We start from the raw sequence: 12,852 nt of genomic DNA, 5'->3' as shown, positions 1-12,852 counted from the left end.
TCACAGGTGCAAGTCTCTCTGTTGTGGGGATCTTTAAAGGAGACAGATTATGCCCCTTTTCCACAAATTAAAATAGTTCCCAGGTGTCTTAAAGACATGTCTGTGACATGCTTCAGTCAAAATACCCCAAGGAACAAACATCACAGCTCTTTTCATCTGCTCAAAACGGCCCTGTTCAGATCGGCTGGTTTCAGTGCCTGTCCCTTTAAATGCAAATTTGAAAACTAATGACATCATTGTATGACACCTGAGGAAACAGCTCGTAAAACCACATGATTTTAACCTTGGGAGTCTGACAATTACAGAGTTTTTTTTTTGTAAATTTTTATATTTTGGGGGCTGTAAGGCAAGACAAACACCCACATTTATGTTAGAGCCTTCAAAAGGTTTTAGTTTAGTTTAGTTTATTTAGATCCCCATTAGCTTTTGCCACGCAGCAGCTATTCTTCCTGGGGTGATATTTCCATAAAACGTCCCCTTTACAGTAAGTCTTTGTGACTGACCGACTCAAAAGATATCTGCTTAACATAAATGTTTTTAGCTGGTTAGCTCAATATCATTAGCAAAGACACATTAACACATGACTATACAGTACCTACAAAACAAAACAATGTTGTTGAGCCAGCTAACAAGACATTTGACCTACTATCAAGGCAGCTAACTAGGCTAACATTTCTCAGACTAAGTCTCAAGCTAATGGTGCTATCACATCAGTTCATTCAAGACGAAAATACTCGTATACCACACTAAACTTTAGCACTTTAGCAAACTAGCATTTAATTTTAGCGTTCAGTTGGATCCTTCACTACCTTTCACAAACCAATTGCTAATGCTAAAAGGCTAATGGTAGTCGCAAATAAGGCGGAAATACCTGAACATTTCACACCTTATTTAGTTAGTTTTTTTTTACACAGAGGATACTGTTGACCTCTTATGACCTCTTTGATTTAACCTCTTTGAAGTGTATTGTTTTTACACTTTTCTGGCAGACAAGGAAGTGACAGAGCTCATCTATGGTGACATTGCTCTCTAACCAACTGGCTCACAGACCTGGGACACGTTGATTGATGGATAAACTTAATCCTATTCTTTTTTTAAAATTTATTTTTAGTATATTTTTGTGGCTTTTTGGCTCTAATTGATAGGACAGTAGAGATAGACAAGAAGTGGGGAGGACTAATAGCCTCTTATACGACGCCCCTTAATCCTATTCTTAATCCTCTTCTGATAACACCCATAATTTCTTCAAGGTCCTCTATAATGACAACATGTTCAGCAAACTGACATTGCAACGCCTCAACTCCAATATTTCATCCAAGTAGGACAAACAGTGTAGGATACCTCGTAAGTGACGCCACTGTCGGTGCCTGCATCCCAGGGAATGAGGTCTGTCACCAGCCTCTGCACCCAGCCACACTCCTTGGTGCAGAGATCTTCGCCCGACAGCCCCACGTTCCAGTCCGGACTCGGCCCCAGCATGGTGAGGAAGGACATCAGGTGTCGCGTCCGGTCCACCGAGAACTCTGCCGACGGAGCCGCTCGCCTGGGAAAAGAACAAAAAAGAAAAGAAAAGGAATCCTGAATATTCGGTTAATGAGAGAGCCCTAATTGCGTTTCTAACATAATCATCTCTGGAGAAACATTTTCACAGTTCACCTCCGATGTCACGACCTCACGACCCGGTTCACACTCTGCTAATTGCCGGATAATTGAAGCACGAAAATATCCAATTAGAGGCAGAAAATAGCTGGTAATGACTCGAGGTATTCTTCTTGCATGCCTAAAACTCACCGGGTATAATATATATAACGTATTATGAATTTAATAATGAGGTAATTTTGAAGATTCTTTGCGGAAAAGGTTCTTTGGGATCTTAATTAAACAGTAATGTCTTAACAAAACAAAAAAAATGCACCAAAAAACAACTCTTTTAGAACAACTTGACAACTTTGCCTGAAAAACTGAACAAAATGAACCAGAATTTCATCCTCGCAGTGAGTGTGTGTCTGTGTGTGGGTGTGTGTGTGTGCACGAATGTGTGTGAATGTTCTCATTAGTAAAAATAATAGTGGCACAATATATTGCAAATGACAGAGAACGCTAGGAGGGGTAATTAAACAGATGTTTGGTGAAAGATACAGTGCATGAGCGTGTGTGTGTGTGTGTGTGTGTGTGTGTGTGTGTGTGTGTGTGTGTGTGTGTGTGTGTGTGGTTATGCTCATGCTGTGCTGAGGGCTTGAATTGTGATAAGTTTCTAGCTGCTCTTGAACTAATTCCACTGAGAGCACACGATGCCAGAGCGTGCGACTGTTCAGACAAATAAAGCCCCGGTTTTTAAAGAGGTGTTTAAAAAAAGGAGGGACCCTGAAACAATTAAGAATAACTTTATTAAAATTTATACAACACTATCTGAATTTTAATTATGATTTACAAAACGCTCATTAGATTAGACATGAAACTTTTCTCAAACTTCTCCTTAATTAAGATTCTTATACTGCATCTATCTATCTATCTATCTATCTATCTATCTATCTATCTATCTATCTATCTATCTATCTATCTATCTATCTATCTATTTGTTTGTTTGGCAGCGGTTGATTGACATCTGAGAGCTGGCGTTCCTACAGTAGGAGACGCGCTGTCAACTCTGAGGGATAAGGGGGCTTCTCCATTCTGCTAATTACACTTCCTTCCCTCTTCACTCCTTCCTTCATTTTCATTTTCATTTCATCCTCCGACCTGTGACTCGGAGAAACTGATCAAAGTCCAACATCATCAAGGATGTTCCCATCAGACATTTGACATTTGACGGCGTGTAGCTACAGTTCACGACGCTGAGCTTTGACATGGAGGCGACTGTCATACGTTAGTTAGTTTTACGATCTCAGAGGAGAGCGAGGAGGAAGTACAGTACAGGTGTCACAAGGTTTTTTACGTCCTTGTGATTGGTCAGCTCATTTTTTCCTCTTATTCTCCGACTCTTTCGGGAAAAATACGGGCTGCAGATTTACAGTCTTACACAAAAGCACAGAACCAGTTATTACTGTGACTCCTGTAATATCACACTGAGTCTGAGATGGATGTCAGACCGGCTCTACCTGGAGTCTCTCTCACAAACTAATTAGACTATAGATTTGATTCAGTCTATTTAAAGCTGTGTTTATTGCTCCCTCACGTCCACTCGGTTCTATTTGTGTTAATTATATCAGTCGGAGCTTATACCTTCATATTCAAGCTGTCTGTCCCTTTACAACGCTGGAGGCAGAGCAGGACGCCCACTAGTCAGAGGGCTGGTGGACAAGATGCCGAACCCCTAACAGCCCCGGTGAGTGGGTGCAGTGTGGTAGAAAACAGTCGTGCGAGGGGTGAATGTGGCTCCAGGTGTAAAGTGCTTTGAGTGGTCGATAAGACTAGAAAAGACCATTTGCCATTGAACGTTTCAGAGAACTTGCTCGTATTCAGTACGTTTACATGCTCATGTAACGCTCTGTGATTTACTTAGACCACTAAAGATAAACTTCTTTCTAATTCGTCTCAAGGAGCGAGGGAAGATTAGTAGTAACCACAAGCATGTTTATTCTCACAGCATGAAAATTCAAGTTGAAACATGTTGAGATGAAAATCCCCAAAGGTATGAAAAATAACAACAAAAATAATAAACAAAAACAAAAGAAATTGTCCCCTCAGCTCTCAGCTGCTCAAGTTCAATGCGTCCAGTCAAAAGTCTAGTTGGAATCCATATTTGTCAAAGTCAAAGTCTATTCAGTGTATATGTGGTCTACCCGGGTAGTATGTGTTTGTGTATGTATGTTACTGCGCGCTGGTTGGATATTTCCTCCAGGTGACGATTCTCCACGACGACGATGAAGATGGAGGAATCTGCCTCCTCTCTGTTCCCGCCTCTCTCAGACAGAAACCCCTGGTCACTCGACACTCGATGTAGATTCAGCAATTCGGCATATAAAAAAAACCAATCTGCATAGTAGAACATAAAAGTTAACTAGCAGTCATTAATATCTGTACAGATTTATATCTATTTCTCTCTTTAAATCAAATGTAACTAATACTGACCACAAAGAATTAAGTGACTGCATTATGAGACATAGAAAAAAACCTCAGGTCACCATTAATATGTGTTTTTTTTAACAGTACTATATTAATCATGTTACAAAAATAAACTCTGATCTTCTTCTAATCATGTTTCTCGTTTACATTTACAAATTGCATATTTCACAGTTTCAAAAATGAATTTAAACATATTAATTAAACTACGAAAAATCAGCGAACGTCTGTGTGTACATATCAAGTAACGTTTCAGCACACACCGAGCTCGTTTCCACTCACTAACATTGAACATGGCGTCGGAATGACGCAGTGAAAATTACTAAGACACTCGTAAAACAAATGCACTTTTTCCCACTCAACTTAACATATTGACTCGTTACAGCATCTTTAAAACACTTTCAGTCGACTCCGATTGGTTTTTATGACTTCACAGTTCAACATTCTGCACATATAATCAACTGAAAACTCGGGCTCATTAGCCGTTAGCAACTTAGCATAGCACCGTAACATAGTACAGCAACTCACCGGAGTCCTCGGTTATAAACACAAACAAAGCGTCTCCTCCGGGTTACAGTCGTGCGGGCACTCTTGGAAAACTCCAAAAATAATGATACAGAGTCGTAACTGTAAAAATAAAAATACTTTTGCACAAAAACAGCGGCAACTTCGCTTAGCGATTTCTCACAACAGCATCCATATCAGATCAATTCTGGCTCGTCTTGTTCCCAGCATGCAACGCACGCATGACTACACTTTTCCCATTGACCATACTTAGAGCGCCCTCTTGTGGTCCCATGAAGCAACTACAATTATATTTTTTTCTCATGAATTCAACACAAAATCAACTGTTTTGACATTAAATCATAACAATTACTTTTAGTAAACCCACAGTATTTTTATCGGGGTTACATCCACCCGCCCTTAATTGGCATGCGTCTCTGCATGTCAACACACTTAAATATCAATAACTGGGCTTGTGTAAGGGGAAGGTGAAGGGCTTGGTAGGATGGGCATATCAAGGGCATCTGTGAAAACTTGGTCCAGACTATGCAGTATGGAGCGCATGACCATAGTCAAGGGGTTTCCAAGATGTCTGTATGATAATCTGTCAGGCTCTTTTCTAGTTCTGGTTGGCCATCTGATCTCTGGTCCTCTTTCATCCTGAACAGAACTGGTATCAGTCAGTCCAATCTCCTCTGTGACATTGTCTCCTTTGCTTTCCTCTCTCATTGCTCTCTGATTTTCCAGTTCTGTGTGGTCAATTTCCTTTTCAGGTTCTCCAGCGAGTGGTTCATCGGGTACTACTAGACCTTCATCCACAGGTAAGTTAGCAGGTAGGTCTATTTCCTCCACAGGTAACTTTGTCTCATCCGGTAAGGTATCCAAAGGTAAGTTGTTTCTCTCCACAGGTAACTCTGTCTCGTCCGGTAAGTTGTCTGAAGGTAGGTATTTTCCCTCCGCAGGTAGGTTTACATCATCGACAGGTAAGAGGTCGGCAGGCAAGTCAACATCCACATCTGCTTCCACACTTGGAACCTGCGATGTGTTTGAGTGTTCCTCTTCTTCCACTTGTTGGGGATGGAATTCTCTAGCAGTCGGGTTGAGATTTGACCCTTCTAGGTTCACATCCAAGTTCAAGGGAGGCTTGATCTTTGTTCTGGGAATGTCATGCACAACAGTGAATGATGGGTAGGTAACTTCACCTTGACTTCCTGATGAATAGTGCACTTCCACCTCTTCATCGCTATCATGCAGATGTTCTGCCTCCTCAACTTCAGGTACTGGATTTCTCCGGGGGGTTCTGGCAGTTTTCTCCTTTCGGTTACTCTGACTGACTTCATCGACTTCAGCGGACTCTGAAGGTGCAAGGAACCCACAAGGTAGGAGCAGATCTCGGTGTAAAGTCCTCTCAGGGCCTTCGGAGGTGAGTGGAGCCACCACATACACAGGGGAATCATCAATGTGTTTCACCACCTTGTAGACCGTCTGACTCCACTTGTCTGCAATCTTGTGTTTTCCTCGTATCCCGACATTTTTCACAAGGACACGGTCTCCAACTTGTAGAGTGGATTCTCTGACCTTCATGTCGTACCTCTGTTTGTTGCGTAGAGCCGTCTTATCACTGTGCTCGACAGCCAGTCTGTAACTCTCCTCCAGTGTTTCCCTGAGTTTTTTCACATACTCACTGTGAGTGACTTTCCTCTGTCCTTCAGGATTCAATCCAAAAGCCACATCAATTGGCAGGTTTGGTTGTCTTCCATACATTAGTTGATATGGGGAGAATCCAGTTGTGTCGTTTTTTGTGCAATTATAGGCGTGGACTAATGGCTGCACATGGTCACGCCACATCACTTTATCCACTTCTTCGAGGGTTCCGAGCATCGCGAGTAAGGTCCGGTTGAAACGCTCTACCGGATTACCACGCGGATGGTAAGGCGTCGTCCTCGATTTCTTTATCCCCAGGAGGTCACAGAGGTTCTTGATGACGGCGGATTCAAAGTTGCGACCTTGATCGCTATGTAAGCGCTCAGGTATGCCATAGTGTACAAGGAAGTTATTCCACAGCGCTTTGGCTACCGTCTTCTCCTTCTGGTCAGGAGTAGGTACTGCAACTGCATACTTTGTGAAGTGGTCAGTTATCACAAGTATGTTCTTCGTGCCACGGCCGTCTGGCTCCAAGGAGAGATAGTCCATGCACACTAACTCGAGTGGCCGGCTGGTCTTGATGTTGACGAGGGGAGCTGTTCTTTCTGACCTTGCTTTGCGTCGAAGGCACCTTTCACATCTTCTGATCATCTCCTCGACCTCTAAACTCATCCTCGGCCAATAGAACCGTGCACGTACCAGATCTACTGTCCTCTCATATCCCAAATGACCGACATCATCATGGAGACTCATCAGCGCCATCTGTCTGTATTTCTTCGGAAGAACGAGCTGGAAGGTAGGTTGATCCTCACCCTTGCACTTTCTATACAGGACTTCATCACTCAGTATCAGCCGGTCTTGAACTCTGAGTAGTAACTGTACTTCTCTTTCCTCTTTCTGCCGGAGACGGTAAGTGAGACGTTTACCTGCTCTGACGATGTCCATTACTCTGCTGATGGTTGGATCATTTCTCTGCTCCACAGCCCAATCCTGCTGAGACATTCTGGGAAGTGTAGTGGATCCAGGAAGCAGGTCAGCGTGAGCATATTCAGGGCAGATAGCACGTTCATCCATGGCTAGACACTCCACGATGACAGGTAAGTGACCACTTCCTTCCTCAGTCTCGGTGAATTTGTCCAGCTGATGTCGCTCACAGACGGCTTTGACAGCCTCCTTAGGGAAAGTGTCCTCATTTTCCTCCTTCAGAAACCTTGACATAAACTGCCGCACTCGTTCATCCTCAACTGCTGCACTGTCATCAACTTCTGCAGGGGCATGCGGACGTCTTGATAGCCCATCTGCGTCCTGGTTCTTTTTGCCAGCCCTGTATTTGATGCTGAAATTGAAGTTGGAAAGGTCAGCAAGCCAACGATGACCACAGGCGTCCAGCTTTGCAGAGGTCAAGACGTAAGTCAAGGGGTTATTGTCGGTTAGCACGCTGAACTCCACTCCATAGAGGTAATCAGCAAACTTATCCGTGATCGCCCACTTGAGGCTGAGGAACTCAAGCTTGTGAGTGGGGTATCTGCGTTCACAGTTGGATAACCCTCGACTGGCATATGCAATAACCTTCATTTGACCACCTTGTTCCTGGTACAGCGCGGCTCCAAGTCCATGCAAGCTAGCATCTGTATGGAGTATGTATGGCTTCTTGGAGTCGGCGAATCCCAGTACAGGTGCTGTTGTCAACCGCTCAATGAGGGTTTTGAATGCCTCCTCACATGAGGGTGTCCATTTGTCGTTGAAGGGTTTCTTTAAGTCGACATTGGAGAATGACCTTTGACCTTTTGATGTGTTCTCATGTTTCTTTCTCTTTGCAGGGACGTATCCAGCCGTCAGATCATTTAGAGGCTTTGCAATCTTGGAGTAGTCTCTGACAAACCTTCGATAATAGCCTGTGAATCCGAGGAACGACTTCAACTCGGAGATGTTGTTCGGGCGGGGCCATGAGGTAAGTGCTGTGATCTTAGCAGGGTCGGTCTCCACACCGTTTTCTGATACTATGTGACCTAAGTATCTCACAGACTTCCTGAAGAAGTGACATTTCTCCGGTGACAATTTGAGACCGAAATCTCTTAGTCGGTTCAGCACCCTCGAAAGCCGCTCTTCATGTTCTTCCAGGCTGTTGGAGAACACAATGAGATCGTCTAGGAATACCAGCACTTCTCTGTGATTGAGCGAGCCCATGCACTTTTCCATAACTCGCTGAAAGGTGCTTGGGGCATTGGTCACTCCCTGTGGCATCCTATTGAACTCCCAAAAACCGATCGGTGTGACAAAGGCGGTCTTATGTTTATCCTCTTCCTCCATTTCCACTTGATAATAGCCTGACTTTAAGTCCATAACAGAAAACCACTTTGCTCCTGTCAGAGATGCGAACGCTTCTTCGATGTGTGGCAGAGCATAAGCATCTTTAATCGTCTGGCTGTTCAGTTTTCTGTAATCCACACATAAGCGAATTTGTCCATTTTTCTTTTTCACAATGACGATTGGCGAAGCAAACGGACTCTCTGACTCTCTTATGATGTTTGCATCATACAGCTCTTTCAGATGGAGACGAACCGCCTCGTAATCCGATGGATGGATGGGCCTTGCCCTCTGTTTGAAAGGCGTTGGGTCAGAAAGGCGGATCTTGTGCTTTACAGCTGTCGTATGTCCATAGTCCAGATCTCCCCTTGCGAAGACTTCAGGAATAGAATTCAACTTCCTGGTGATCCTGTCTTGCCATTCTTTTGACAGAGGAGAATCAGTGAACTCAAACTTGATCGAGTTTTCAGGATCCACTTGACCAGCTGTGAAACACTGGGCCGTTATGTTGGTCTGGTTGGAGGTTTGCACTTCCCCTTTAATATCATGGGTGGAGGTCAATGGAGAGATGGACAGTGGCATGGAGAGTTCGGCCAAAGTTCGATGGGCTGGAACTACGATGTCGTGTGCAGACTCGTTCTTGAGGAGGATGGGAACTTTAAAGGAGGTCTGACGTGGGCTTGCCATAATGTAACTGCAGGATATCAAACCACTTGGCAGACTGACGTTGGTGGGGGGCTCCACCAGGAGAGGTGCACCATGAACAGTGGAGACATGTCTGGCACGGCCATTTACTGCCATTTTCTTTCCAGCCGGAATGACGATGGTGCTCCTTGACTGTAATTTTACTCTGCCCACTCTCCCATCTTGTTGTGTCTTGCATAAGTAAATGCTCTGCAGGTGTCTGACGAGCGGAGCATACTCACAATCTGGTGAAATTGTCGTTCCTTTGTTGAAACCTTTGTACAGGATGTCGAGAGTGTTTGTGCCGATGAGAACTGGAACTTCAACACTGGTTCTGGGATCGGGGACAACTAGAGCCAGCGTCGTGACCACTTTAGGCTCTCCAGTGAAATGTTCTGGGAAAGCTATGTCAACTTCAATGCAGCCAAGGTAAGGGACGTGTTGGCCTGCAGCTCCCTCTATGTGCAAGAGGTCCTCTATGGGAATGATGGAATGAGAAGGTAAGTGGGTTTCATGAAAGGATTTGGTAATGGTCGTGACCTGTGAGCCTCCGTCCATTAGACAGTTTTGCTGAACTCCGCCAACTGTGACTCCGGCTACATGCCTCGAACCAACCAATCTTCTTGTGAGCCGACGCGTGGCTGCCGTGGCTTGTTGACATTTGGTTTCACATCTCCATTTTGATAGGGGACTCTCCTCTGTGTCCTCGGTTCCAGTAGGTCCCGTTACTGGAACCCGTTCCAGTTTAACGGCTGTCTTGCCTTCCACTCGTCCTGCTTGTGTCTCAGTTCTGTGTATTTTTGGTCTACAAGGGCTTTGTTCATGGGCTTGTCACAGTTCCTGGCGATGTGGCCGTCCTCTCCACACTTATAACAGAACCAGGCCTTAGGTTGAGGTCTTGAAGTGGGTGTGTTCTGCGGCATCACATGATGAGCCTGTGCTTCAGCCACTGGTGCAGGTGAGTTATTTGTTTGTACTGTACCTTTAAATTCCAGTTTTTTCTCTTTCTTGTATTTCTTGCTGCTTAGCTGCATCTGTAGCTGAGCCACTTGTTTTCTCAGACTTTCAGTTTCAGAGATGTATGACTGCAGTAAGCTAGTGTTGGGATCACAGAGAGAGATGTCAGGCACAGAGTGTATGTTTACTGAAGGCTTGGTCTTGGAGGAGCCAAAGTGACGTTGCATCCTGTCATGTTTTGATGCTCTCCTGTCCTCTTCAGTACGTACCTGTAGCAACAGCTCTGCAAAGTTGGGAGGTGTTTCATTCTTGAGCTCCAGCTGTAAGACCAGGCTGTGGTCCCAGCAACCACGCTTGAACTGCTTCAGTAGGTGTCTGTCTGCATTTACCTGCTTTGCGCCACCTCTCTTCACAGCGGTGCACAAGAGACTCTGCAGCCGCTGTAGATAATCAGATGCCTTCTCCCCTGGATTCTGGTTAGTGTTCAGGAACCTGGCAAACACCTCCTCTCCATCCTCAACAAGTCCATATGCAGAGTCGAGCAGTTGCACATAATGTCTGGGATGTGCAGAGGTACCAAGCTGCCTCACCACATCTGAAGCTGGGGGAAGCAGGCTCTCTAATATCTTCCTCCGCTGTACATCGACTGAAAGACTGTCATCATTAAACATCAACTCTGCATGTAACGACCATGTCTCATAATCTGCCTCACCTGGGGGCTTGGGTATTTTACCAGAGAACGTCCTCATCCACTTGGAGTTGTTTGGTTGACTTTTGATCACATGTTCCACAACAACACGTTGGACTTCAGGTGGGTTTGTCACTTCATTACTCAAGGTGGGGCTCGTGGGATTTGTATGTACATGGTGTCTCTTTTTAACTGTACTTGAAGCACTTGGATTGTGTGTCATGGTAGGTGTGAATGGTGTGAGGGGCTTACCATGTCCAGATTTTTTCTTGCTTCTGTGCATGAGAGGTGTGGTGCTGCTGTCTGAGTGAGCACCATTATCAGAGTCACTGCTGTTACTGGAGTCAGTGGATGGTGCAGATAAAACAGCTGTGGACTGGTCAGCAGACGAGGTAAGTGTTGGAACATGGTCTACTTGCCACTTGACACTTGGGTTGGTCACATTCACTACTTCCATAGGGAGAAGAGGCTCAACATTTGCTCTTGTAATTCCTGACTGGAACTCGACGATGACTGTTTCTCCATCTGATCCTCCTGTGTTTTGCACTCTCCTTATTCCAGCTACGGGGCCATATTTCTTGAGGGAATCAATAATGTCCTGATCGGCATCATTACTGGTAACACCAGACACAGACACGAACAGCTTGTCACTACTGTCTGCCATTATCCTCAGTTTAAGTCAGAGAGGGGACAAAAAAAGGAAAATTAATAATGGGGATAATCAGATAAATTAAACGGCAATTTCTTATGTTCAAAATAACAGTTTATGTTGTACAGTTAACCTATATAACCCTCGCTCCTGGCTAGCTCGCCACAAAATAGGATGTAACGCTCTGTGATTTACTTAGACCACTAAAGATAAACTTCTTTCTAATTCGTCTCAAGGAGCGAGGGAAGATTAGTAGTAACCACAAGCATGTTTATTCTCACAGCATGAAAATTCAAGTTGAAACATGTTGAGATGAAAATCCCCAAAGGTATGAAAAATAACAACAAAAATAATAAACAAAAACAAAAGAAATTGTCCCCTCAGCTCTCAGCTGCTCAAGTTCAATGCGTCCAGTCAAAAGTCTAGTTGGAATCCATATTTGTCAAAGTCAAAGTCTATTCAGTGTATATGTGGTCTACCCGGGTAGTATGTGTTTGTGTATGTATGTTACTGCGCGCTGGTTGGATATTTCCTCCAGGTGACGATTCTCCACGACGACGATGAAGATGGAGGAATCTGCCTCCTCTCTGTTCCCGCCTCTCTCAGACAGAAACCCCTGGTCACTCGACACTCGATGTAGATTCAGCAATTCGGCATATAAAAAAAACCAATCTGCATAGTAGAACATAAAAGTTAACTAGCAGTCATTAATATCTGTACAGATTTATATCTATTTCTCTCTTTAAATCAAATGTAACTAATACTGACCACAAAGAATTAAGTGACTGCATTATGAGACATAGAAAAAAACCTCAGGTCACCATTAATATGTGTTTTTTTTAACAGTACTATATTAATCATGTTACAAAAATAAACTCTGATCTTCTTCTAATCATGTTTCTCGTTTACATTTACAAATTGCATATTTCACAGTTTCAAAAATGAATTTAAACATATTAATTAAACTACGAAAAATCAGCGAACGTCTGTGTGTACATATCAAGTAACGTTTCAGCACACACCGAGCTCGTTTCCACTCACTAACATTGAACATGGCGTCGGAATGACGCAGTGAAAATTACTAAGACACTCGTAAAACAAATGCACTTTTTCCCACTCAACTTAACATATTGACTCGTTACAGCATCTTTAAAACACTTTCAGTCGACTCCGATTGGTTTTTATGACTTCACAGTTCAACATTCTGCACATATAATCAACTGAAAACTCGGGCTCATTAGCCGTTAGCAACTTAGCATAGCACCGTAACATAGTACAGCAACTCACCGGAGTCCTCGGTTATAAACACAAACAAAGCGTCTCCTCCGGGTTACAGTCGTGCGGGCACTCTTGGAAA

At 43.9% G+C, this 12,852-nt stretch overlaps 1 protein-coding gene across 1 annotated transcript in view; it reads right to left on the bottom strand.

Annotated features, from left to right (window-relative positions):
• The window catches only part of spon1b (spondin 1b), a 117,842-nt gene that overhangs the window by 18,987 nt on the left and 86,003 nt on the right, over positions 1-12,852 (bottom strand). Inside the window, exon 8 of the mRNA XM_083972808.1 lies at positions 1,342-1,543. Coding sequence (XP_083828934.1) covers positions 1,342-1,543 — 202 coding nt within the window. The remainder of the gene's footprint in view (positions 1-1,341; positions 1,544-12,852) is intronic.

This window comes from Trachurus trachurus (assembly GCF_905171665.1).
Source record: "Trachurus trachurus genome assembly, chromosome: 6".
Lineage (NCBI taxonomy): Eukaryota > Metazoa > Chordata > Actinopteri > Carangiformes > Carangidae > Trachurus > Trachurus trachurus.
The sequence above is the reverse complement of the archived record's forward strand: the minus strand, read 5'-3'. Positions and strand labels throughout refer to the sequence as shown.